The sequence below is a fragment of the Grus americana genome, chromosome 1, assembly GCF_028858705.1.
Source record: "Grus americana isolate bGruAme1 chromosome 1, bGruAme1.mat, whole genome shotgun sequence".
NCBI lineage: Eukaryota > Metazoa > Chordata > Aves > Gruiformes > Gruidae > Grus > Grus americana.
In genome coordinates this window covers 197,436,511-197,462,168 of record NC_072852.1, presented here as the reverse complement: position 1 = coordinate 197,462,168, position 25,658 = coordinate 197,436,511, and the positions used below count along the sequence as shown (strand labels likewise).

The 25,658-nt window shown below is 38.6% G+C and overlaps 1 protein-coding gene across 7 annotated transcripts in view; it reads left to right on the top strand.

Moving 5' to 3' along the window:
- Positions 1-25,658, top strand: part of CDK8 (cyclin dependent kinase 8) — an 86,165-nt gene that overhangs the window by 35,215 nt on the left and 25,292 nt on the right. For 6 of the 7 annotated variants that reach the window (XR_008580015.1, XR_008580014.1, XM_054848820.1 and 3 more), the window contains 2 exons: positions 4,727-4,837; positions 8,004-8,144. Coding sequence is in view for 4 of the 7 variants with exons in the window: in XM_054848820.1 (XP_054704795.1) it covers positions 4,727-4,837; positions 8,004-8,144 (252 nt within the window). In the remaining 3 variants the exon portion in view is untranslated. Of the gene's footprint in view, positions 1-4,726; positions 4,838-8,003; positions 8,145-25,658 lie in introns of those variants that run through there. The other variant, XM_054848860.1, reaches the window with a different exon arrangement.

Below are 25,658 nucleotides of genomic sequence, written 5' to 3'. Positions count from 1 at the left end.
CGTAGCAGGTTATGTTCCCTGTGGACCACATATAGCAGCAAGCATCAAGAGTGGGGGTGGAATGACATTTGCAGTAAAGCTAGAAACCCTCGCATACGTGAAGAGCGCAGTGTCTTGGCTCATGAGAAGCGTCTGTAATGGTGGAAAGCTGTACGGGAAATGTGGGAATAGCACCAGAGGAGGAAGATCATGTTCATCAACACTTGTGCTGAGTTCAGCTCATACTTGATAGGAAAGGTAATTATTGTTAGTGTCCCTGTGCAAGAAAAGATTTGCCTTAGTCATGTGGCAGTTTGCCAGGCTGCCTTAATGCTGCTGTTGATTATTTAATAATGTCCTGTCTTACCCCACTTCGCCCTTATTTATGAAGCAATTTAACAATTTCATGCGTTATTAGGACTCTTTCATTTACTGTCCCTCAGCTGCCCTGTGGCTGTGGAATGAGTATTTCTGCATTTGAAAAGGGAGATGGAGGGACCTTAGTGTGAGCCCAGGACTTGCACATGGGGATGCTGTTTCCCTTCCTGTGTCTTGAACAGTATTTATGAAAGCAAGGGCAAGACCAGCCAGGGACAACATGGGGTTGTAACACTCAAGGCAAACCAGATGTAGCAGCACCTTCACAATTTGCTGATTTTGGTTTCTTTGAAGGTCAGTTGGGTCTTCCTTCTTTATAAGGGGCACCTAGACCAACTATTTTAAGGGAAACCTTTCTGGTTGTAGAAATGAATTTGAATCATTGTATGATATGAAGGTAATTTACTGAGAGCTAAATGCATAGGTTTTGTCTGCTTTTGCATTGTGTTCTATAGAGCTGAACTAGGATAGACAGAAGCAGTTAGATATCTAGAGTCACTAGGCCAAAAAATGCCATTAGCAGGCATCGTACTGATAGTCAAACCATGTTTCTTGCAATCCGCTTTTATCTTCAGTGAACTCTGTCAGCTGCTGGACACGAGGCAAGTCATCTGGTAGGAAATGCACGTGGCATATGGGCTAGAGAGGCCTGTTCATGGAGAGTGAGGTTGCTGGAAATGCTGTTTGCAGCCCATGTGATGTGTTATCATCTGCATGAGCTCTTTCTGTCCTTCAGTGTTTGCATTTGTTGCTCTGCATTACCACTGTCCTGGAGCGTTTCAGCCTTTCCAACACAGTGATTCAGGGATCATCTGTCACCACTGCAGCAATCAGTTCCTTATTCTGATGGTTTTGCTGATGTATATTAGCCATCCTACTCACTGGGATGCTTGTGGCTGTCTAGCTTTGACCAAACCCGCTGGTTTTTTTAAGCAGACTGAGAGAATATGTAGTTGATGGCTATTCAGCATAAAAAGCAAAGGCAAAAACCCAGCAAGAATGAGAAACTGAGCACAGAGCTGCACAAACCACAACAGTTGCTGTCCATGACAGTAACAAAGGCCAGAACTCTTAAAACACTGATGAGGGGCCACAAAAGGAACTTCTTGGGTGTATCCTCAAAGAGATTCAGCCAGGGCTTTGTAACAGATGAGAAGGGAAAGCAGATTGCTATGGATCTTACCCAATAAAACCTCTATCTGCCTGTATTTGTAGGGGCTGCTGAGAATGTGTAAAACTTGGTGTAGGGTGTTCAGAGGGAGGGTAAAAGGTAGGAAAGGGAAGGAGATGAGCTGCCGGCGAGAGCTGTGTGAGTGGTTTTGGGTGTGACCTGCTAGTGACTTTCAAGCATGTAGAATCAACAAGTGGGAGATTGAAATCTGGAGAGACATAAGGTTGGAGCTGGAACTTGGATGAAAGGGCATGGTGTCTGGGTTTGGATTCTGAACAGATGTAAGGTTGCACCAGAGTCTGAGGGACCTGCGAATACGTGTGCACGCATGTGAACTTTAAGCCTGATTAGCCGGAGTGGAGAAACGGCATCCAGGCCAGTTGTGGTGTTCAAGTTTTGCATGGATGCCTGCAAAGAAGATGCTGTTCTGTTGATACTGTGTGGCTGGTTGCATCTGTATCGTGTGTGGGCAGAACTTTGTGCGTGCCTGCAGGAAATGCACGCTCAATTACTTGTACCTTGCTTGCTGCTGGCAGGATTTGGAAACAGGGAAGAACAGCAGCCTGTTGTGTAGCAGACCAGGAGGAATGCTGTGAATCTCAAAGACCACAGGATTGACTACCCCTAGCACAAACAAAGGAGAACTACATCCACATTCCTTGCTATACGTACAGGGAACCCTTCTGCATTACTCAGTTTCTCCTCTTTATGTCATGTTCTGGACCAGCTTTGGTGATGGGTTCTTTGTGTGTCCTCTGAGGTGGATCACACTTGATGTGAAGAGGTTGGCTTTTTAAAGTGGGTGATAGCTCCTACCTGGGGAACAAGGAGTAGGACAGACTTAAAATGTGACAGGAAGGAGTTAAAGGGGAAAATTACATTGTTTTCTAGAGCCCTGACTAGTATCTGCCTCTTTCATCCAGGAATAAATAGTCTGTTGTCTGGCACAGGTGTGTCATCTGGCCACAGGAAATCTGATAAAATTTGGTATGGACACATAGTTGCTGAACTGTCAGGCAATCTCCTGGGTACAGCAGTTAATTCATCAGAATGTTTAGCATAAATTTAAGCTGTGAATTGATACTGGTTCAACAAAAAGTCCTTCACTATAAGGACTGGCGCAACATATCCTTAAACCCTATAACCTCATTTGCTATTAAGAGGCTGACTCCCACCGATGGTCTTTGATGCTGTACTGGGCCTGGCTGGGATGCAGTTAATCTGGTGGTGTGTTTTGGATTTGCAACTAAAACAGTGTTGATAATCCACCGGCATTTTGGCTGTTGCTGAGCAGTGCTTGCGCAGTGTCCAGGCTTTCTTTCCCGCTCTGCCCCTGCTCCCTTTGGGGAGGTAGCCTTTGCTTGGAGACCAGCTGGGCATCCGTCTGCTTGTGGGAAGTGATGAGTGATTGCCTTTGCATTACATGTGTTGGCTTTTTTTTTTAATTCCTCTTCACTTATTACAGTTTTATCCTCACCCACAAATATTCTTGCTTTTGTTGCTCTTCCTCTCCCATCTGATGGAGAGGGGTGAGCAAGTGGCCGTGTGGGGCTTAGCTGCTGGCTGTGGTCAACCTACCACAGATGGTCCCCACCTGTAATTGATAAAAATTGCAAATAAGCATTTCTTGGTTTTCTCCATGCTGATCTTATGCTTTGTAGGAATTCTAGGCATTTACAGAATTCCACACTTCTTGCAGATCCTGCCTTAAAATTCCTCTATGTAATGCTTTTATTAATCTTAAGAGGTTTAACATGCTGAAACTACTACCTCCTGCGTTGATTTGTAATGTTGCGTTGTCTCCTCAACCCTCTGTCTCCCTGTTTAATCTCATACTTGAGATAAAAGCTCTGTAGGCCAGGTCCTCTTGCTCAAGAAATGCCACACTGAAAACTCTGGTCTGTGAGTAGGGATGGGAGTCTGTCTCAAATGAAATAGAAAATAAGGAAGCAAACATATGCGGATATCCACTCCCTTTTTACTATCTCAGTAGCAGCTGAAATGTTACATGTGACAAACGTATCAGTAGAAAGGAAGGAATTCTCTTGTTTCCTTTATTATGTAGCAGGAAAATGATATTTTATTGAAAACATATCCAATCTCAGAAATAAAATGTTAATTTTCTGTTCTATATTCAAACAGTAGTTCAAATTGTCCTTGGCTTTAAAAAAACCTGTACTCATTCCTTTCATTAAAAATGTCGTCATTTCTGGCAGACTGAGCTGGCAAGAGTTCATCTAGCCTTGGGGAGCCATACGTGACAATCGCTTGCTTAGATGAAGTTTTTGTTTCTCTCTTAGCAATTGTGTGAGTACAGTATGATTGTAACATGACCAGTAGAGCTCAGAGAGACTGTTGCTGTCTGCACTCAGTTTTTGTGCTCTATCTCGGCTAGGTTTTCCTTGCGGTGGTGGTTAAAGCTATAGTTTCTAAAGCAGCTGAGCTGCTTTAATGGCTCACCGCTGCTGAAAGAAGTTCTTGCTCCTAGCTGTGTCCCTTCGCTAGCGCTGGGTCTGCTGTTAGTGCTGTGAGTCATTTCAGCTCAGGAACTCAGCAGAAAATTACCGCCTTTGTGTGTCTGGCTTAGTTCTCTCCTGACCTGGGAGCTGTTTCGTGGATGGCTTCTGTGAGTGCCGTAACTGGTGTAATATATGTTGTGGGAGGGAGTCAGACCTTCTTCTGTAGGTGGTGATGACCTTGCAGATCAGCTGAATCCATCTTATAAACCACATCTTCGTTTAGCTGACTGCCTTGACAGGCTCTGAATGAGTCATCCCATTCAGCCTTGAATGGCTGCAACCAAAATGCAGGGTTTTCAGATAATTGGGAGTCAGATGAAAATTGGATGCCCCAAATGTCTCTAGCAAAGATTACAGCCTAGTGGAAAGGGCAGATGCCACAGCTGGCTGTTTGCAGAGTCTTCTTGATCCTGGATAATAGTGAGGCTTGCATAGACTTCAGCTTCTAGGAAGCGAATGCCCTAAGGGGGTTATGACCTGCTTTTGGCTTTGGTTTCAAACTAATGACTGGTTCTTTCATTAAAAAAATATGTGCTGTTTTCTGTGACTTGCAGATTTCAACTTCTCTTGTTTGTATTGTAGAATATGTAGCAAAGACTATTAAAGTATTCATCTTTCCAGCCCTTTCACAACTTTGGATGTGTGGATATAACTGTTGTGGACTTTCTTTATTTTGCAGTTGCTGCGGGAGCTCAAGCATCCAAATGTCATTTCTCTGCAAAAGGTGTTTCTTTCTCATGCTGACAGGAAAGTGTGGCTTCTCTTTGACTACGCTGAGCATGACCTCTGGGTAAGGTGAATTGCTTGTAGGTACCAGGCTTAGAGTTTTAGTTGCAGAAGAGAGACAAGGTCAGGGAAGACAGTTTAAAAATGGTATAGCCTTTTGCCTCGTGTTTGTTGGAAACATTTTCAGTACTAAAGGAAAAGCAATGGAAAATGTTGAGTAAGCACGCTACACAGTTAATCTGTGACCCTTTAAGAAGATAAAAATCTGCATTCAGCTCTCAGTGGCTAGAAATCTAGTTAAATAAATGCAGATATAACCCTCCATTATAGCTAAAGTGGGGTGCAGGAAAATGTAATTGATTATGCAGGTGGATTCCCTTTGACCAATGACAAACTTATTGGCTGAATAGGGCAGTTTGGTGTTTTAGTTACGTTGCATGTCATCCGTGAATACATGAAGTGAGAGTAATGCCGCTGCCTGTAATTGAAATGTAATTCATATGTTTCAGTGGGAAGAGCTTATTACTCAACTCATCTGCTGAAATTTCATATGTTCGGGAGGAAGGCTGTTTATTCCTAATTACAACATAGAGCTTTAAAATATAAACATGCTGAAAGCCAACTAAATTTCTTTTAAGATATATACTCTTTTTTTTCTCTTAACTTAGTATTTGTACCCTTAACATCCATTTGGAATGCTTTAAAAAAAAATAGGTGAAAGTAGTGTTGCAAAGAATCCAAAATCCCATGCAACCTTGACTTCTCTGAAAAAAGGTACATGTTTGCCTCGAATTAAATCTGACATACATTTTGAGCATTGCTCTCAATGGAACAAGTATTGTAATACTAACCTTAAAAGATATTAAGATTCGTATCAAAGGGTACAACAGAGGCAATTTGGAATGAGATGGAAATTTTGATGTATGTGTTCATGTAAGACTTGTGTAGTATAAATCATGAGTTGTTTTTTCTTCTGCATGTAGTTTAGACAGACAGCGAAGAGGTACAAACCAAATTAAAACTTATTTCTTTTGAAAATGATGTTCCTTGCAGTTGGGAATAATTCAGTCTTGCCTAAGAACTAGTGTGTCAATTTTCCTTCAGCTACGCTGAATCAAAGATATTTTCTCCTGATTCAATGTCTTGGAAGTTCTGATAGTTGGTATTGAGATTTCATTGGCAAAATAAAATTAAGGCAAAAAAATTACCAAACAGCAGCTGAAACGTTGAGACATTCTTAAGGCTGATGTACAAAACAAAACCAAAAAAATCTTGAGGAAATGGAGTAAACTTTGTTCTAATGTGGAGAAAAAATAAGCACATTCTTTTTTTCCACTGCTCCCACCGTATTTATGATATGCTAAGCTGCAGAAGTTTAGGAATGTGTGAGAGTTGTGGTGTTGGTTTTTTTAATCAAAATGTGCTGCAAGGATTTGTATTTGTTTAGAGGATTGTGACTGATAGTGACCTGTCCTTGTTTGTGTGTGTATGTTTCTGCATTGCTTCATACTTAACCAAAATCACTGCAGAAGCACCTCTGTTAACACTGGTTTGAATATCAGTAACTTAGGAATGACCCTCAATTTTGACCTTTACGTTTACATGCGCATACCAGTATAAACCCCAGAACTCCCCCCGAGCTGTACCAGCTCCTGGTTGTTCACTGTACCTGGATGCAAGAGACCTAGCTGCAGCCCTGGCCTGGCTCCGTGCTTGGCTATGGACCAAGACCTCCAGTGCTGACGGTATCTAGCGCAGCAGGTCTCGAACAAGGCTGGGAAAAGGGGCACAGAGTATGTTAGAGCAGGAACAAAGAGGTCCAGGAGAGCCATCTGTCTGTCTCTGAAGATTCACTTCTGTCTGACCACTGCATGAAAAATAACATTTGCTTTGGAGTCAGTGGGAGGCGAGAGGAGGCAAAACTTGTGGCTCAGGCTTAGGGATGCTCATGCATGTGGTGCTTGGCTGACTGGGCAGCGACTGTCCCTTTTTCAGCAATGTTTCTCTCCTCCATGCAGCTCCATTTTTACCTTTGGCAGAGCAGGGATGTGCCTTTTCCTCCCAGGAGAGCCAAGCTCAATGCCTGAAGCAAAGGAGGGCAAGCTGTATGGAGCTGGGCTGCAGCCAGAGGGAAAAGGCAATTTCCCAAAGGGATTTGAGTAGTTGGGTACCTGATTGGCACCTGGAATATAAAAGTTCAGGAACGTAGGAAGAACACGTGATAGAAGTTTGGTGCTAGGTTTTGGATGGACAACATCAGGGCTGTTTTTTACATTACAGAAAAGAAGTGTGAATGCATGAAAATGTTTGTTCTAGAAATCACCCCTCTCTCAAAAGGAGACAAACAGGGAAATGGTTATCGTGGCTGTGGCACACCTCATCTATTGAAGTTAGTGGCACCTGGCATTCAAGTGCTATGACAACATATCCTTTTGGTCTCCTCCTTGTTGCTACACGTCATTGCCTCTGTCTACATTTATAATTGTTAAAGTTTTTTCCTGTGTCTGACTTGGTAGCTGACTTTCAGATTGACAGAGCAAAACTATAAATCTGTCCACAGCTTCTGTTTGGAGAGTACTGGGCTTTAAAGGGTATAGTAAATAAGGAATAAATCTGGGCTTCTAATTTAAATGTTTAAAACTCCCAATACAGTTTGCAAGAATTTCTGTCTGGCATTAGGTGTTGAATATTACAGTGTCGTTATTACCCTAGGAGAAAACCTAAAAGTAAAATAATATAGGAATTAGGTGATGCACTTTTAACTTTATGCTGTGATATACAAGGTATCAGCCTATATAAACAAAAAGAACCCGCAAACTGGAAAAAAAACCAAAACCAACCAAACAAAACCTAAAACCTCCAAACTATTAAAGATCAGCAATCTGCAAGGGAACTTGCTTTGACAGTGGTATTGGGTTTGTATTCCTCATCCCACTGTGGGAGAGTGAGCGAGTGGTTGTGTGGGGCTTAGCTGCCTGCCAGGGTTAAACCACAGCAACAACTGATTTCAGTTTTGAGAGATTTCCTTGGGACAGTGATCACTTTACTTTGTATAGTATTAATTTTCTAGTACTTAAGGTACGTGTTTCTAGTTTTGAAAATGAATGATGAAAGGTTGGAAAAAAAAACAACCTAAGAAGTCTGTGTAAGGAATTGCTGGCAATCTTTGTGTAATGCCGTAGATCAAAACATTACACTTTTTTATTTTTATTTCTTTTTCCCCTTTACAGCATATAATCAAGTTTCACAGGGCTTCTAAAGCAAACAAGAAACCAGTTCAGTTACCTCGGGGAATGGTGAAGTCACTGTTATATCAGATCCTAGATGGTATTCACTACCTGCACGCTAACTGGGTGTTACACAGGGATTTGGTAAGTGGATCCACAATGGGGTTTAGCACTGGGATGGTGATTGAGGGCAAGGATTGTTTTTTATACAAATTGCTGGGAAACAAAAATCTTTGTGCTAAGGGCATGTACTAATAAATATATATTTTTATACTGCAGTCAGACAGCCTTGATTAGTAGAGTGAATTTTAAAAGCCAGCTATGACATGATATGCTTATGACAGCAAAGTATATCAGATGGCTGTTTTCCTTTTTTGATTTTCTAAATAAACTATTTTTAAAAGTGTTCATTTAAATAACAGGCATGTTGAGGTACAGAAAATGCCTCTGGTAGTATCACTGCAGGCAAGATAAATAACTAAATATGGCATGTGTGTAGGTGGGGGAGAGGATGATTGACTGTAAGAACTGCTGGAAAAAAAACCCCTCCCTAAAGTTATTAGTTTTACTTATGAAGGTAACTTCTGAAGGCCATTATCTTCTCCTAATATTTATAATTATCAGAAATATAGCCATGCCAAATTTCGAAGGCTTCTGCGAATAAACTAATGTTTATCCAAACTACAGTATAAGTAAAACATTTTGAACCTGAGTTAGTGTTTCTTAACCAGCCAATTCTATTAAATGTTTTAAATTGGTGAATCTTATCAATTCTTTTACATTTGCCTTTGAAATATGCCCATAGCTGGCTCGGCTGGTTCTGTCCGTTGTCTTAAAATTGGGTAGTTTTCCTGACCCAATTGTCTGTAGCTCTTATTCTTAGAAGTAAATTAGAAAAAAATGCTATCAAAGTATGATATTATCTATATATGATGCTTCTAATTGCTGAAATTTCATTAGTGCATGAGAGTATCATTAGTTTGACGTTTCATTCCCGTGAGTCAGTATTACCAGTGCTATTCTATGCTTGGTGCAGTAAGTCTGGCTTCCTTATTACTCTTCCAGAGTAACTTTTTGTCTTTGAAATAACTTTAATAGTGTTTCTGGAAACGTAGTCAATGACTAGTTATTTGTCTTCTATTTTCATGCCCAATAAATGCTTTTACAGAGTGCCAGTCTCTGTTTAAACTGATGGGAAAAGATTTCTTTGATAAATAACATTTTCAGAACTGAAATACAAAGAAGCTTTGCTTTATTAAAAGAATTGCATGGATATTGTTTCAAATTTGCTCCCAGTTTTAGAAATGGAACAAAAGCCGCAGCACTGAGGGGGAAAAAGTCAAAAAGATTGTGGTGGCTTTGTCATGACTCATGAAATAGTGGAGCAAAACATACTGTAGAAATCTATAGTGCATGTTACTACTTAGACACACTTTGTTTTGAACCAAAATGTAATGTCTTACTCTGGTGTTCTGTCTGTGATGGTACTCTTGAGTATATTTTTAAGAGGCATACAGAAAACAAATGACCTGTCATCAAGAATCTAAATTTTTCTCATGTTTTACTTTCTACAGTTTCAGAAAACTTATGAACTTGCGTAATTGAGTTTAAAAAGAAAACCATGCATGTTGTTAACTGGATGGCTCAGGAGATTGGTAATTTATTACAGAGCCTTTCACATCTAGGTCTGTAGGTCAAATACAGTTTAAGTTGGCAACTGCGAAAAACTATTATCATCTCATTTTCTGACCTATGTGAAATGAGTTGGTGGTCTCAGTCCAGCATGAAGTTTTCTTCCAGCAGAAAAACCACCATCACAATTGGCTATCTTTTGGTAATCTGAGGAAGAGACCAAAAGCTTGAGGCAGTCTCTGAGAGGTCTTCCCACTGGAACCTTGTCAAGCCATGTCGGTGAGAATCCTGTAAAAGCTGTGCAGGGCTGCCCGCGCTGCCTCATCCGTGGAAACCTTTGGTTTTGTTGTTTTGAAACCATTCAGTTTGAGCTGAATTTAGAAGGCACGTGTTTCATGCGGGAGAAAAGACAGAATTGTATCTGTCAGGTGCTTTCTTCCTCTTATCGGGGTCCCTGGGAATAGCCTGAGCAACAGAAGGGATTCTACCTAGTGTTTTGTCTTAGCAAGACAGGGGCATATTGGTGCAAAGTTCAGCTTGCAAGTTGAGACTTCAATAGCATGTATATTCTGGTTCAAAGCAAAATAACTCATGTTAATGCTTGTTCTTAGATGTGGGTTTCTGCTCCAGGACACCCGTAGTATTAGCCTTCAGGAATATCAGTATTATATCATCAATTTTAACTCCTGATTGGATGGCTGGACAGATTTATTGTGTTTTTCCTACTGTGCCTTTAAAGTGAAAGGTGTTGCTGTAGTTTCTGAATGTTTTATGTTTCCCTGGATTTAGATGTGTACCGATACACATGCAGAGTTGCTTAAGCAACATGCTTTCATATACTAGCTATTATAAGAGTGATGGTGCTTGGGGGTGGTAGGAAGCTAAAGAATGTGGTACTTGGGCAGAAAAATCTGTTCTTTGATACATCTCTCTCTCATAGGATAAGGATTTTTTTTAAAGGGTAAGAAAGCTCATCTCTTGGGAAAGTAATTATCCCCCATCTAAGTGCAAATTTCTGGGTTTTGGTGGGTTTGGGGTTTTCTTTTTGATTTTTTTTTAAGTGTCTTAATGAAGTTAGGTTTTAGGTAGGTAATGCTTTGGAGTTTTTTTTGAGATCTTGACTTTTGTAATCAGAAAGAAAATAAAGTAACTCATTTCTTGCTAGCATTCACAAACCAGGCAGTAAAACTTAATGGCGATTAAACCCACATAAACTTAGACTGAAATTTATCTGCAGAATGGTGGCATCAAGGAATCTTAATTCATGTAAGATTTGTATAAAGTGAGTATATTCTGTATGAAACAGTAAAAACTGTAGGAAGACAATAATTGTCTATTGTGTTTTTTCTTGTTCTGGTTCGCCTTTTACAAAGGAAATGCATAGAAATCTTAGCAATAACTCAAGTATTTAAATAGTTAACTCTGCTGGTTTGGTTTTTTTTTTTTTTTCTTTCGGTGGTTACAGGAAAGCCAGTTCACCACTTCCATCAGAGCAAGGGAGATGTTGATTGTATTTGTTGTCTTTGAATAGTGCTGTGCTTGAGTAGTTAGCTTTTCTGTAAGTCTTTGAAAAATACCAGTGAAATTTTTCAACAAATAAATGTCAGTCCTTTTAAAATTTCTTATTCGACTTGCATATTCTTCAGCTTTTTTTAATTTCATGACTGAGAGCAATTGAAAGCAGATTGTTTATTCATCCTCTGACTGTAGCAGGAAGGAAATAAGAACACTTCATGTAATTACGACAAAGTGCATCAATTATAGTTTTAATAATATTTTGAATTTAGTTATCAAGCATGCTTGAAACATACTGCATTTTGCTGACTTCTTTTCCTAGTATTTTTTTCCACTGTATGATATCCGGCTATTGGACTTCTTCCTGTACTCAAAGTGCTTATTCCACACTAAAAATAAGCAGAAGACTGGCCGTATATCTGTTTTCATCAATCTTCTTTCTCAATAGCATGAGGAAAGAGAAGATGGACTTAGCAGTGTGCTTGGAAGAAATCTTCAAGTAATGGGCTCAAAATAGAGGTCCCTTTCATGGTATGGCAATTTATATACCATACCTGTTGACATTTAAAAATGCATTTTTATTCAATATTAGTGTCTAGTAAGCCTGTCCACACAGTCAGGATCCAGTCTCAGCTAAGACATGAGCTCCCCTCCACTGGTTTTGTGTGGTGACAGTAAGATTAATCTGCAATTTAAATTAATAATATATTAACGCAATATTAAATGAATAATAGATTTTGTACTGAAACTATTTAAAGCACTCACATGGTGCAGCAATGCTTAAAAACATACCATTAGCACCACCCAAAACCACCCCCCAAAAAACCCCCAAGAAACCAGAGCAAATCTCACAGATCTTATTTGTAGTGCTGCAGTTGAGACGCTATGATGAAATATTTTTTTGTTCCCAAATTTTCAGACTAAGTTTTCTGGGCTTGTTCATTGTGCCTGGTGTGAGTTGGTGATGAACAGATTATTTGCCACTTGGCAAGCCAGGTATGGAAGTAACATGGTGCCAGGCTCCTGCGTCTCATTCCCCTCCTCCTGTCTCTTGCCAAAGGAATGAGAATCTCTTGGCCTTTGTCCATAACATCCACGTCCTAGTTAGTCTAGGACGTTTTTTTGTCGCTGTGGATGTGACCATTTGCAAACTAGTGCTAGCACAGGATGCTGCAGCCTATTTAATGCGTTCCTAGTGTGCAGCTCAGCTAACTGCTGCTGTTCGATGAGCACTCATTTTTAATAAGCTTTCAGGCGGACGAGCTTTAATGTAGTTGGAACGTAGCTTCCTGGGACCTGGACTGTTCCCAAGGATACCTGCTGCCAGTTTGGGATTAGCGGGAACATTAAAGATGTTCTTTTAACAATAAATGAGGAGAAGTCACTGCCATGGTGTTGTTTTTTGGTGGTTTTTGTTTTGTTTTGGGGGGTTTTTGTGTGGTGTTTTTTTTTTGTAGACATCATCTTAGTCACTTTCCAGGCTTTTCTGGATGTGAATCATTAAAGTATGTGCTTTAGGCAAAGTTAAATATATGGAGTTTTTACCCTGCCAATTTACCATTTTGGTGGGTTTTGTTTTGTTTTGGGTTTTTTTTGTGGGGGGTTTTTTTGTAGACAACATCTTAGTCACTTTCCAGGCTTTTCTGGATGTGAATCATTAAAGTATGTGCTTTAGGCAAAGTTAAATATATGGAATTTTTACCCTGCCAATTTACCATTTTCCATATTAGAGCTCTTGAATCTAAGGATGACTCCCTCATCAATATTCAAGGATTACTTCAGAAATACAGGAATGCCCTTCAGTCCTGCTCCAGTGCTTATAAAACTGTGGTCATTTGAAGGAATGAACCTAAATGCTTAATAACAAATAGTAGGAAAAGCTGTGCACATTACTTGAAAGAAGTTAGCAGCTTTTAAAAGCAAGCAGGCTGGTCTTCTACCACGTTTAAGTATATAAACAGATAATAGGCATTTTTTCCCAAAAGGTGTTGTAATGACTTATCAGTGATTTGCTTTCACAGGAGAAAAAAACCCAAACCAACTCAAACCCAATCGCTGTTTTGGTTGTCGGCTGTTGCATTTCCCTAGATTTTTGTTTCCAAGGTGTTTTTCATTATGTAAGTGTGTGCTTTCAGGAGATCACAAAAGAACAATGTGTCTGGCAGAACCTTGCTTTCTTGCATGGGCTGTAATAACATGCTTTCCTGTGAGTTGTTATTTACTATAATTCAGAATATTCTATAGTTAAAATTATCTAGTGTTTCTTAATGCTGCTGTTTGCAGGGAACATGACTGCTCCCTTGCCTGCCTTTCTGAACATTATATTTTGGATTAGACTTTAAAACCAATAACCAATCAAAGTGTAGACTGCAAAACTAAGTATTCAATGTTCATGCCAGTGACTTTAAAAAAAACAACAAACCCTGAACAAAACCCTCAAATCCCCCCCAAAACCACAAACTTACCTTTTTTCTTTTTTTTTTTTTTTTTTTTCCCCAAAGAACTGCTGTGCTAATGAGAATCTATTTGGCTTTTTTCTTCTTGGACATTGTTGGCAATGGCCTGTTAAGTCAAGCTCTTGATTGAGTAATGTCTGTCAGCTTTGTACAAATGCAGATTTGAAGCTAAAAATGCAGAGTATATTGCTGCGGGACTACCAGCCTTCCAATCAGAAAAGTACAAGTCATACTGCTTAGACATCTTTGAATTCACCATAGAGAAACCTATAGAGATGTATAAAATTATTGCTTCATATAAGCAAATCACTGTGAGGCCACTCTCTTTGAAAGGTCATAGCAATCAGGGGAGGTTCCTGAGGGGAAGAAAACCAAATGTCACTCCAATCTTCAAGAAGGGCAGAAAGGAGGATCTGGGAAATTACATGCCAGTCACTCTTACCTTGATCACTGGGGAGGTGACGGATCAAACCTTCCTGGAAGCCATTTCCAAACATTTGAAAGACATGAAGGTGATTAGGAGTAGTCAGCATGGATTTATGAAGGGGGGAAATCATGCTTAGCCACCCTGAAAGCCTTCAATGACTAGCTCGATGGATGGGGGAAGAGCAGTGGATGTTGCTTATCTCACCTTTAGTAAGGCTTTCAGCACGGCATCCCATAACATCCTTGTAGACAAGCTAATGAAGTACAGACTAGTAAGTGACAATAAAGTGAGGTGGATTAAAAACTGACTGAGCTGATGGGCTCAGAGGATTGTGATCAGTGCCGTGAAGCTGAGCTGGACATCAGTCACTAGTGGGGTGTCCCAACGGCTGATACTGGATTTAGCGCTGTTTAGCATCGTCATTAATGACCTGGACAATGGGACAGAGCGCACCCTTAACAAGTTGGCAGATGATTTCCAGAGGTGCCTTTCAACCTCAGCCTTTCTGTGGATGTGTTATATCTTCACCATTTGATCTGTCTTGAAAAAATCAATTATTGCTTTTTTAAAATCTAAAATCCAGCTCATGAGAAACCAGTAGAAGAGAAACTGTGGGGGGAAAATAAAGTGGGAGCAGGTGTGAGTAAGAACATGAAAGATCAAATAGCTCATATGGAATAAGGAACAATGTGGAAGAAAGCAGTGAAATACAAAACCTTTTCAGTGACAGAAGACATTTTTGTGATATATCTTGACTGCAGCATGATGAGAGGGAGAACATGGTACCATTTTCCTGGGGAAAAAAGATGATGTATCCCTAAAAGTTTCTTTGGAAACTATGCAGGCATAAAATCAAAGATACATCACTACTGGATCATCAAATTGTAACCAACTTTGGGTGTGAAACACATCTGAAACCACAGTATCTCTAGAAAGGGATACCTGAGTCTTGAGAGATTAAAGTATTTGTCAATTCTATAGGATTAAAGTGTTAGAGATTCATATTTTTACATCTCTTGGATTAGCCCTATGTCTCTCTCTCTTAGCTGGAATACTATTCCTACTGTGCTAAAAGTAGCACTGAAATCAAATGGAAAAGATCAATGAAAATGCAATATTCAGTCTACTTCTCCAGTTGTATTTGGGTCTTCATTGCAAGACTTCCTGGTGATTTTGTAAATTGGCCATCTTTAGAGATAGTGAGCAGATTTTTTTTAATTCATAGGCCACCTCCATTCAAGCAATTCTTCAATATTAATGTAGTCTTGCATAGCTTTTTACAGGTTGATCGTCTTCAACCTCAGATCTAATAAGCAGTGCAAGGTCATTTAACAAGTTTTAATTAAGGATTGTGAAGGGATAGAGTAAAGCTCCCAAGACTTATGATAATGTGTGAGATGAACAGATACACCTAAAAATAACTTTTATCCAAGCAACCAGTGTTTAGCAAAAAATGGGGAAACAATCCTAAAAGTTCTTGATAATCTTTTACCACACAATACTGTTAAATTCCCATTTATAGTAAGATGAAGTGCTGAATAGAGTAACTTTTGGTAGAGGTTTTTCTGTTTGTAAGTAAAAAGCTTGTTTATAAACTTGATTCAAATGAAAATAAGGGTGCAAGGAGAGGTCAGAAATCTCAGAATTTCAAGAATGTTTTCCAAATCCACCTCTCTTAGACTACTGCTTTTATTCAAAGCCCCATTTGCCTGATGGTCAAGTCCTGCCTTATCTAAGTATCATAAAATGGAGTAATTTTTTTTAGCCTTTCTTTATCTTCCACAGGTGTTTCCAAAGGCTCTGTTTGATTGCTGTACTGACTTGTTTTGTTTGTTGGAACCTAAATTTAGTTTATCAGTAACTTTCTTGCTGCTTAGCTCAGTATCTTTTCCATAAATAACTCTCAAAATAATTAAGCCTCTGCAGTAATAAAAGCTAAGTCCCACAGCCTTGTCATTTACAACTGGCAGTGGTACTGGCAATGCTTTTTTTTATTCATGAATATACCTTGTTTTGAAACTACAGTAAACACAATCTTTGTCCGAAGTTTAAATGGAAGGTCAAGGTAGAGTAATGTATATATTATTAGAAGAGCTTTGCTAATTCACCTAGCCAATACTGTGACCAAACCTAGGCAGACTAACTTTTAGACTGTTACCGGCTAGAGGAAATGCAAGTAGAGTTACTGAATTTGAAGTTTCGTAGTCAGTGAAAATTTCCACATCAAAGTAGTACAAGGTGCAAAAAAGAAACAGACAAAAAAATGAAGGCTGCTTATTTAACCACCAGTTGTCTTAGGGACAAATGAGAACAACGCAGATGAATATTTAAAGACATGAAGTTAAATTATATGATTATTGATATTTTAGTGAGGTATTTTTCACTTACCTGCTGCAGAACTGTCAGACGCAAGAAGTAATGGAAGCAGAGTATTTTTTCCTGACATTTCTATGCCATTATAACTTAAATACTTTTTAACCTGTAACCTTGGATCAGTTAACAGGTAGTGAAGAACTGTCGCAAAAGGATAACTACAAATTTGAGGTTGAAAGTAACTTGTAGGTTTTTCTTCATACGGCTATAAATGCTGCTGTGAAGAGTACTGCTTTTGTTTTCTTTCTCCTCTTTCCCCTAGAGCCCTTCAGTGCTAGATGGAATGTTTCAGGACTGATCTTTAATAACCATTTACATCTTTACCTTACAGGGTATCAAATCAAGGCAGGCCTTTTCAGTGTCTTTCATGAAGAATTAATGTCACTGTAGCTTTTGAGAAGTTTGTCCTTGTTTGGTGGAACATACATTTAATAACAGTACCAGCAGCACATCTGTCCACATATTGCGTAGTGGTTTCTAAACTGAAAACAAGGTGGTGCTTTGGAGTTAGCTGAAAAAATGCAAATAGTGTTGTATGTTCCACAATAAAAACCCTTTGTGTTGGTCTACTGATACTGTGTGGGCATAGCTTAAGGAAACAAAGCTTACCTGGGTGTGCTGGCGTTTTGCTCCTTCCCCCAAGTAAGTTGTGTATCTGTTAGCAAATTTCAGATACATTTCATAAAAAGATATGGTATCAAAACAGTCAAATTCTTTCAAATTTCGTGAAAAGCAGATGTCAAACAGAGGAGTACATGTGTTCTGGGAGAAATGCATTGACAGTTGTGCCAGGGCCATCTTCAGTTTGGCTTGTCTGCACTCTAAAGATAGTGGTTCACTGGTCATTCATAGTGCACACCTCTCTCCGCTGGCCCTTCTCGCTTGGTCATCAAAACAGGCAGGAAAGGAGCTTGAGGATTCTGGATGTGGCAGAGAAAGGCGTAGGAGGGAGCTGGAATATGTGCAGTGAGAAATGCAGGAGGAAGATCTAAGACTTAGATGTTTGAGGACATGGGCTTCAGGAGCTGCGCCCATCGGGAACGCTTCATCATGTTAAGATGCTGCAGGCTGAAAGATTTCGTGATGAAAAATAGAACAGGTGAATTAATAACACATGATGTAAAAGATTAAAAAAAAAAACCCCAACCTTTTTTCAGTGAAGACTTTTCACAAAGATTTCATATCTTTGTTCCTTATTGGAATTACTGAAACCTCACAAGTGTCCTTTAACTCCTTCCCCAAGAGAATAAGGGCTGACCAGACTGTAATATCTTGATGCCTATAAGATTAAATCAGCTAAACTTACTAATAACTCCTGTTAACTATGAAGAATGCTCAAAAAGTCACTGCCCATTTAAAATGATATATAATGTATCTCTTTTGCAGGATCTCTGAATGAAAGTATGGAGAATCCTATAGCAGACTGATTTAACTGGGGGCAGGGGGAGTATGTAGCTAAGCAGAAAGTCATATAATTACACAGGTAATATAAAAAGTATTTTGAAAAACGAGTAAGTGTTTCCCAAGTAGTATCATGTTTAACCAGAAAATGTCAAGGATTTTTGTGATGAATGTTTTCATAAGAATGCATAGAATGAAGAAAAAATAGGGATTTTTAATATGGAAGAGTGTGGGGGGAATATTTTTGATCCCTATGTTGTTTACAAAAGCAATACCACTTACATTTCCTGTCAGTGTGTATGGTGCTTTATTTCTGTGTGAGGAAAATTGGACTATTAGATTTCTGAAAAATTTACTCAAGTATGTTATTGTAAAGTTGTAGAAGCTCTTTGCAACAGTTGCATTCGTTGTTTAGCTGTCCGAAAGGCTTCAGGTTTCTATTAATGGTTCGTTATTAAGCAAATTTCACAAGAAAGTGTTTAAAAAAAGAGGTGTTGTGAAACTCTTTTGGTCAGACAATTTTGGGTAGTGACTATCACTTCATATGTGCTGAACTTGCCATTTTCAGTCAGTCATAAATTCATTTAGTAGTTGTTACTGCAGCAATCTGAGTCCATTTATACTGCCCTCGCAAAGGCTTCAGAAGAGAAAATAAGTTGTTTGCAAAAGGAATGTGCATTAAAACCTGTGCTGACTTCATTCCGTCATGCAGTACTTAAAATGAGAGAGGAGAAGCAGCAGCAGGATGTAGCTGTTTGCATGCACAGAAGGACGGTCAGATGACTGTACTCTTCTTTTTCCACCTCCAGTTCATTTTCCTGAGTACTTATTTCTGTGCCGTCATCATAACAAAAATGAAGATTTGGAAGTTTTCTATATTACACAGCTATTTTTTAATTGAAATACTAGAAAATATTCTGCTTTCTTCTAGTTTCAGTAGCTGAGGATTTTTGAATATTGCAAAGGAGATCCCTTCCTAGCAAGTGTAGTTACTATATCATTCTGTCTTGAATTGCTGCACTTTTCAGAAAGCAGGAAGCCCACGTGCAGAACTAGCATTCTTTCAGTAAAGAGGACTTATTCCTTATGATGCTGTTTTGTCGAATTTGGATTTGGTAAAATACTTTTGCTATGACTTTTTTCAAGTTAGAAATATTCTGACTTTTTTTCATCCCAGAATTTTTATGTAGCTTGATAACTGAAGTAAAATGATGTCATCAGAATTATATGGTTGTGATATAGGTAATATATTGAGGAACGTCATTCATATATGGATGTGATATATAGATAATTTTTATATCTATATATGTATGAGGATTTTTTTAAATTAATTTGAATCTGGTTTTATATTTTTAATAGCAAAGGTCCTGCCTGAATTAGATGAAATCTTGGGGATGCAAAGATATTAACAGATGGGCAGACCACACTACATTTCTTTCTTGTCTATAGCTTTAAAGTTGTTCTTTTGTGACTAGTCTGATCTTTAATGTGCTGGCTTTCCAAGATGGCCAGATATCTGATTATGGTGCTGGAAAGAGAATAATGTAAGTAATCCTTCTAGAAGGCTGGCTCAGTGATCTAGTGTGTTGTCACACAGCAGTGGTAGGTAAACTGGCTGAAAGAACTCTCATATCCAGATATGTAAATACAGAGGCAAGACTTCTACAAAGGAAAGGCATTCTAGAAACTTCATATCTAATTTCTAGCAGCTCTCCTGTCGTAAAGGCAATGAGCTGTACTAGCCAGACGGAAAATGTATCAACATAACTTGTGGTTCTGACATGAGAGAGGTGTGGAGGACCGGAAGCTCTTTGATCACTAACGTACCTTTGAAGTAAACCGAGTCAATAGAAACCCTGCAGTAGGATTTAGTAAAAACCCTAGAGTATGATTTTAGAAACACTTAGATACAGTTTAGGTTTGTTTTTTTCAGTATTAAATACCTTGTTAAGGAATTCCTTGATATAGGAATATAAATTGTTCCAAGTACAGGAAGTAGCCATAACAATGTTTTATCTGTATCTTGCTGTAGGAAGAAAATGCCATGATCTAAATGAATGATCTGTACACATAATCCAGAGGAAAAGTTGACAAACTGACAAGAAAACAGTCCTTCAATTAACCCTAAATCTGAGCAATTTTGAAGTAGCCTATGAAAAATTTTCCTTATAAATAGGGCACGTTTACCCCAGCTTGCGCTTAATGAACTCCCAACTTTATCTGACTTGCTCTGAACACGAGTGACACAAAAATCTTTGGAGCGTCGTTTGAAATATTGTGTTGTGCACAAAGGTGCTTTAAACAAGTAAGTAAGAACAAAGCCCAGACAACCACTGGAAAGTACATAGTGATAAAGTGCATAGGCTTTTCACCTTTTTTTTTAATTCATCCAGAACAGGAGGAATTATGTATTAGTCAATACTAGCAGAGTGATATGGAAGTGGTGAGAGTACTAGTTAGATGAAAAACAAAAATAAAATAGGGCTGTTAAAGAAAATGGCATGGGTTACCATAGCTGCATGCAAACCAAAGAGTAAATAAGGCAGTTTTCTTCCTTTGCATGAAAATATCAGAAAGTACGAAATTGCTACTGAATGCCTGTCAACCTGCGGAAGCTGCCTCAACAAAATGAGTGATCAAAACCAGTACTTGGTGTTTTTATTACCCATTCAAAATCCTCACTTTTGAGGCAGAACTCTAAATTAAAAAAGGATGTGGAATTATATCTGGAATAACATAATACCTAAAAACCAGGTTCAGTGCCCGCTCTCCTCTTGCGTTTGATCCTGCTGTGATATGTCCATAGCATCCAGAGTCATCCCGACCTATGGACAGAGTAATCACTCATGTAGCAAAACACTCAGGAAATATATTTCTGCAAGACTATTTGTTTTATTATGTTTGTTATTACACTTTTGAACGATGAGTTAATGATACTTGACATGGTAGCAGATTTTCCTGCAAAGTTGCTATAATAATGTTTTTGCTTATGATATCCACCTTTCCTTCCTTGGACTTGGTATGGAAAGTCCCTCCCTGCAGCTTGTCCTGATGTACGTTTTTAGGGAGTGGGATGGTTGGCCTGAAAAGTACAACTAGATTTTTTTTTCAACTCTAATTCAGTTCTAATGAAAGTAATAGAGATGCCTGTGTATTAGGCTATGCACGGGCTTTAATAAGTTACATTGCCCCAAGTTGGCAGTAATTGAGTGACAGCAACTGAAAGAAATTCTTGGAGTGTGTTCAGAGCCTAAAAATGTAATAGTGAGGCCAACAGCTTTCATCAGGCTGAAACAGAGATAAAATATGGTGATGGTAACTAGCAGAAGGCTTTCCTGGCATAGATACAGCATCCCTCTATCTTTTATCCTATCCAAATACTTTCTGTACTTTGAAAATTTTTGAGCATGTGTGCTTTGATAATTTAGGGGTTTGTTTTTGTTTGGCTGTTACTGGGAATCTTAATGGCTCCTGATTTTAATGAGAATTTATTTAGATGCTTGATTTTTTTTTAACAGGTCTCAGATGGTCTTTATAAGAAGAAAATTAACAGGAAGTATTAAATAATAACTTAAAATTCCAGTGCTTTTAACAATTCATATCTTTTTTTAATTAAAAAAAAGACTTTAATGTTTAGATTTAATACATGTTGGGTTCTGTGGAGCCATTGTTTCTACCAGTGTTTGTGGTGGTCTTTTGATGATAATTTATTTTAAAGCCCAAAATCAGTTAATAGATGTGACTGAAATTAGTTGTTTTAATTGTGAATGCACATCTTTGAATTCAAGGAAATTAATTAACTCCAGAAAAATGCTGATATTATAATTTGAATATGGTTGTAATGACACTTTCATTGTGCTAGAGTACTATTTAGCATTGAAGTAGACAGTTTTGTTTAAAGTGGAAAGAGAATTGAATTATATTCTTTAACCGTAAAATCTTAAATAAAAAAAAAAAAGGTTCCAGTCCCTAAGAATGCAGTAGGGGAGCATCCCACCTTGATAATAAGTAATCGTTCTGGTGTATGTTAGGATTACCTGAAGATTAACAGGGTTGTTCAGACAAATCTGCCTTAAAGGCATGAATGTTTTGTGGGTCACAGACCCTGAGATGTGGTGTGGATTTTGCAAGGCTAGCTGAGGGCTAGTAGGTTTTTGCTGCACAATTTTACTTGTCACGGGACCTAACTGGGAAGTGATAAACCACATCAATATTTTAGATTTCTACCCCTATGTCACAAAAGTGCTCTTTCAAGTATGCTACAACTTAGTAAGCCCCTGCAGTTGCCTTTCAAAACCTTTTTGATTTTTTTCATGCCATCAAATTACAAACTTCACAGCAAGTCGCTTTTCACTTATTTGTGTTTCAAGCTTCTCAGGCACTTGCTCACAGACAGCTGAAGTTGATTTTTTTTTTTGTATGATTGTGGAGTTGGTTGTGCATTTGAATCTGTTCCTGTATTGTTTAATATAATACTTTTGCAGTCTAAAATATTAAAAAGTCATTCATTCTAAATCTTAATAGAATCATTGTTGAGGCCATGATTGCAAAAGCAAAATAATTTAGGGATAAAAGCACTTTGCTTAGTATTGTTCTTTTTAAGTTAAACTGCTTTTTTAAAAAATGAAAACCAATGTTATACTTTTTTCAGTTGTTTTGTCTCATCGCAGGTAGAAATGGGTGGGACGGTCAGTTCTGAAAATTGGTGGCACAGCCATTAACGATGCACAAATATCCATAGTTAACAAAAGTCACTGGTGTGACTTCCCCCATCACTGTGAGCTCTCTGCTGAGTAATGTTTTACCAGCCAAACATTCAAATGTGGAATTGTCCAAATGAAAATGAGTTAGATGATACTAAAATTTTATTAAAAGATACATTAAAATGGAGGTATGAAGAGGGTGAGTCTGTTCATAAATATACGTGGGACTACTGCAAACAGTTAAGTGTGAGGGGAAAAAGGTAGCATCTACGTTCTAATACCATAAATAATTCAAATGGATTTTGGTTACTCATTGCTAGATAGGTATGTTTAAAATGAATCTTTAAAAACTAACAAGTTCAGAAACAGCCTAGTAGCAAAAAAATATGTGGAGTAATAGATCCTACAGACCTGTTTCGATGCTAGAAGTAGTAAGTATGAAAGGTCACAATGGCTAGGCTGTCCAGAAGGAGGTTGTAGTGAGGTGGGTGTTGGTCTCTTCTCCCAAGTAACTAGTGATAGGACGAGAAGAAATGGCCTCAAGTTGCGTCCTGGGAGGTTTAGATTGGATATTAGGAAAAATTTCTTCACCGAAAGAGTGGTCAAGCAGTGGAACAGGCTGCGCAGAGAGGTGGTGGAGTCACCGTCCCTGGAGGTGTTCAAAAAGCACGTAGACATGGCACTTTGGGACATTGTTTAGTAGGCATGGTGGTGTTGGGTTGATGATTGGACTTGATGATCTTAGAGGTATTTTCCAACCTTAATGATTCTATGATTTCTATGATTCTAGGAAAAATGCCAGGGTTTTTCCTCACTGCTTTGATGAGTAGAACTTAGTGGAAGGAGGACCCAACAGCAGAGTACCTTTCCTGGAGCATGAGAAAATGTCCTGTGATTTCTGAACATCTAGTATGAGGAGATAGAATAAGTAATCATCTCCTGCTCCTATGAATAACTTGCTGTGAGCAACAGGAATGCTCTCTGGTTTTGATATGATCACAACTCATCAAGACATAAATTCGTATAATTTCCATGTTGTTTGCATTTTTATCTTCAAAATAGAAAACCAAATAAGTTCTAAAGTCTGGGTTTCCCCTTTGAATGAACATGCATTCAGTGTATGTTAAGAAGCAATATTTAAAAACAAAACAAAACCCAAATAAGTAGCAGTCCTGCAGAAAAAAATGTGAAGAAAATGTATGACTTGTAACCTTAACATGAATCAATAGCTTTACACAGTGAGGCAAAGCCAGATACCATACTGGGGTTGTATAAAGTGGAAGATGCTGTGCAAGGCGTGTAAAACCATCCCTCCACTGTATTTGGCATTAGTGAAGCCTAGGCAGGAGCAGCGTGTAATGTGGAGCACTTGACTTCAAACAAATAGGTGGCCCAAGGCAGAACAGCTAGAGCGAAGCAACAAGAATGATCATACATCCAGAAGAAATAACCTACTAGGAAACACTGAGCAGAAGAGAATTCTTTTAATCTAGGTGATAGGGCTGAAGAGAGATGTGTATCTTCAGAAGTGGAAGAAGTCCTTGCAGTGAAGGAGTGGTCTTCTGCTCTTTCTGCTGATGTATAAGAGAAGAGGTAATGGGAGTAACTTGATTTGTTCTGTTAGAAGGAAAGGAAAAATGCTGCAATAGGGTAGAGTGAGAGCAGATTGCCTTAATCATCAGAGACTTTAGGATCAGGGTGAACAGAGCGCGGTATTGTGTCAGGTCAGGCAGATGGATGAAGGTGACTGCCTGAAGTTCTTTGTAATCTGTGAACCTGTTGGTATAGCCTCTGGGTTTTTTAGCTCCTTTGTTTGAATTTAGTCTGCTTCTTTCTGTTTGCACTTTGCAAACAATGATTAAATTAGAAGCACCTAAAAATATTTCAGTGAGCATCTTTGTTCTCTCTTCAGTAGTAACAGTGATTAACTGTGCAAGATTAGGATTTGTCTAGGAGTCACAAGGAGTCCTGCAAAGCCAGATCTAGGACCAGATAAGAGGTAGTGCTGTGCCATGGTCACAAGGCCACTCTTCCATGAGAATGATTTATTCCCCTGCAGCTGAGGTGGGGTGTTGGGAGGGAGGGGTGATTTTTCTTAAGTCTTGTTCTACAGGGTTGTCAGAAAGTTGTTTTGTTGGTCTCTGAAGTACTCAACTGTACAGCGCTGCATGGCTCTTCACATTCGGCTTAGGATCATAACAGCTTTCTCATTTGCATTTGTCTGGCACGAGCAAATTATTTTACTTGAAGACGAAAGTAAATATGCCTCTATTAGAACAAAAATAAGTGACTTTTTAAAAGTTGATCATTTGTGGTTATAAGAAAATGATAGCTGTTTTAAAGTAGTGTGTTTTCAGAACACAATATAAAAATTGCTGATAGATTTTTTCTTCACGTGGTCAGCCCAAGTGATTTGAATAAGCACTTTAAACTTTCATTTTCTCTGGATAATTAAACTGAAATTTAATGAATTAAACTGAAATTTGTCCAGATTTCTCCCTTCTGTTTCTAATGACTGCTTATTTTTCTTTGCAAATAAATTTCTAGTATGCAATGAGTTGCCCAAAGAGACAAATCTGCAGAGTTATTTTTTTCTCCAGATGGTGGACTTGACTCAAAGATATCTAACAAGAATCCCTGAGCCACGTTTTGACTTTCGCGAGTGGACTTGAATTTTTTTCAGAGAGTCCTCAAAATGTTTGTTTTAGGATCACCAACATTGTCTCTGTGCTACATTCTGATAGATATTCCACTATTGAATTTAAATACTGATTAATGATCGCTTGGAAAATTCTTTCAACTAACAATGTTGTTCCAGGCTACTAATGCAATGATTTTAGGAACGGGAACCTTCAGAATAAGATCTGATTTTAAATTTCATTTTTTTAGTCTTTAACTGTGGTGTATCTCTTTACTGTGATGTGACTATATAAACATTGTTGTCTGCAGTAAGACTCTTCTGTTTCAAACAGAGCTGTTTCAGTGAAGGGCCTTTGACTCTAGAAAGTGATGAACTGCTGTGAATGGTTATTCCAGATCAACTGAGGGGTTTTTATTTAGTTTGCAGCTTTAGAAGACTCCTACACGGATTTCTAAATTGTCTGTATTTTTAAATGTTTTCTGTAAATCCTGAGAGGGGAAAAAAAATCTG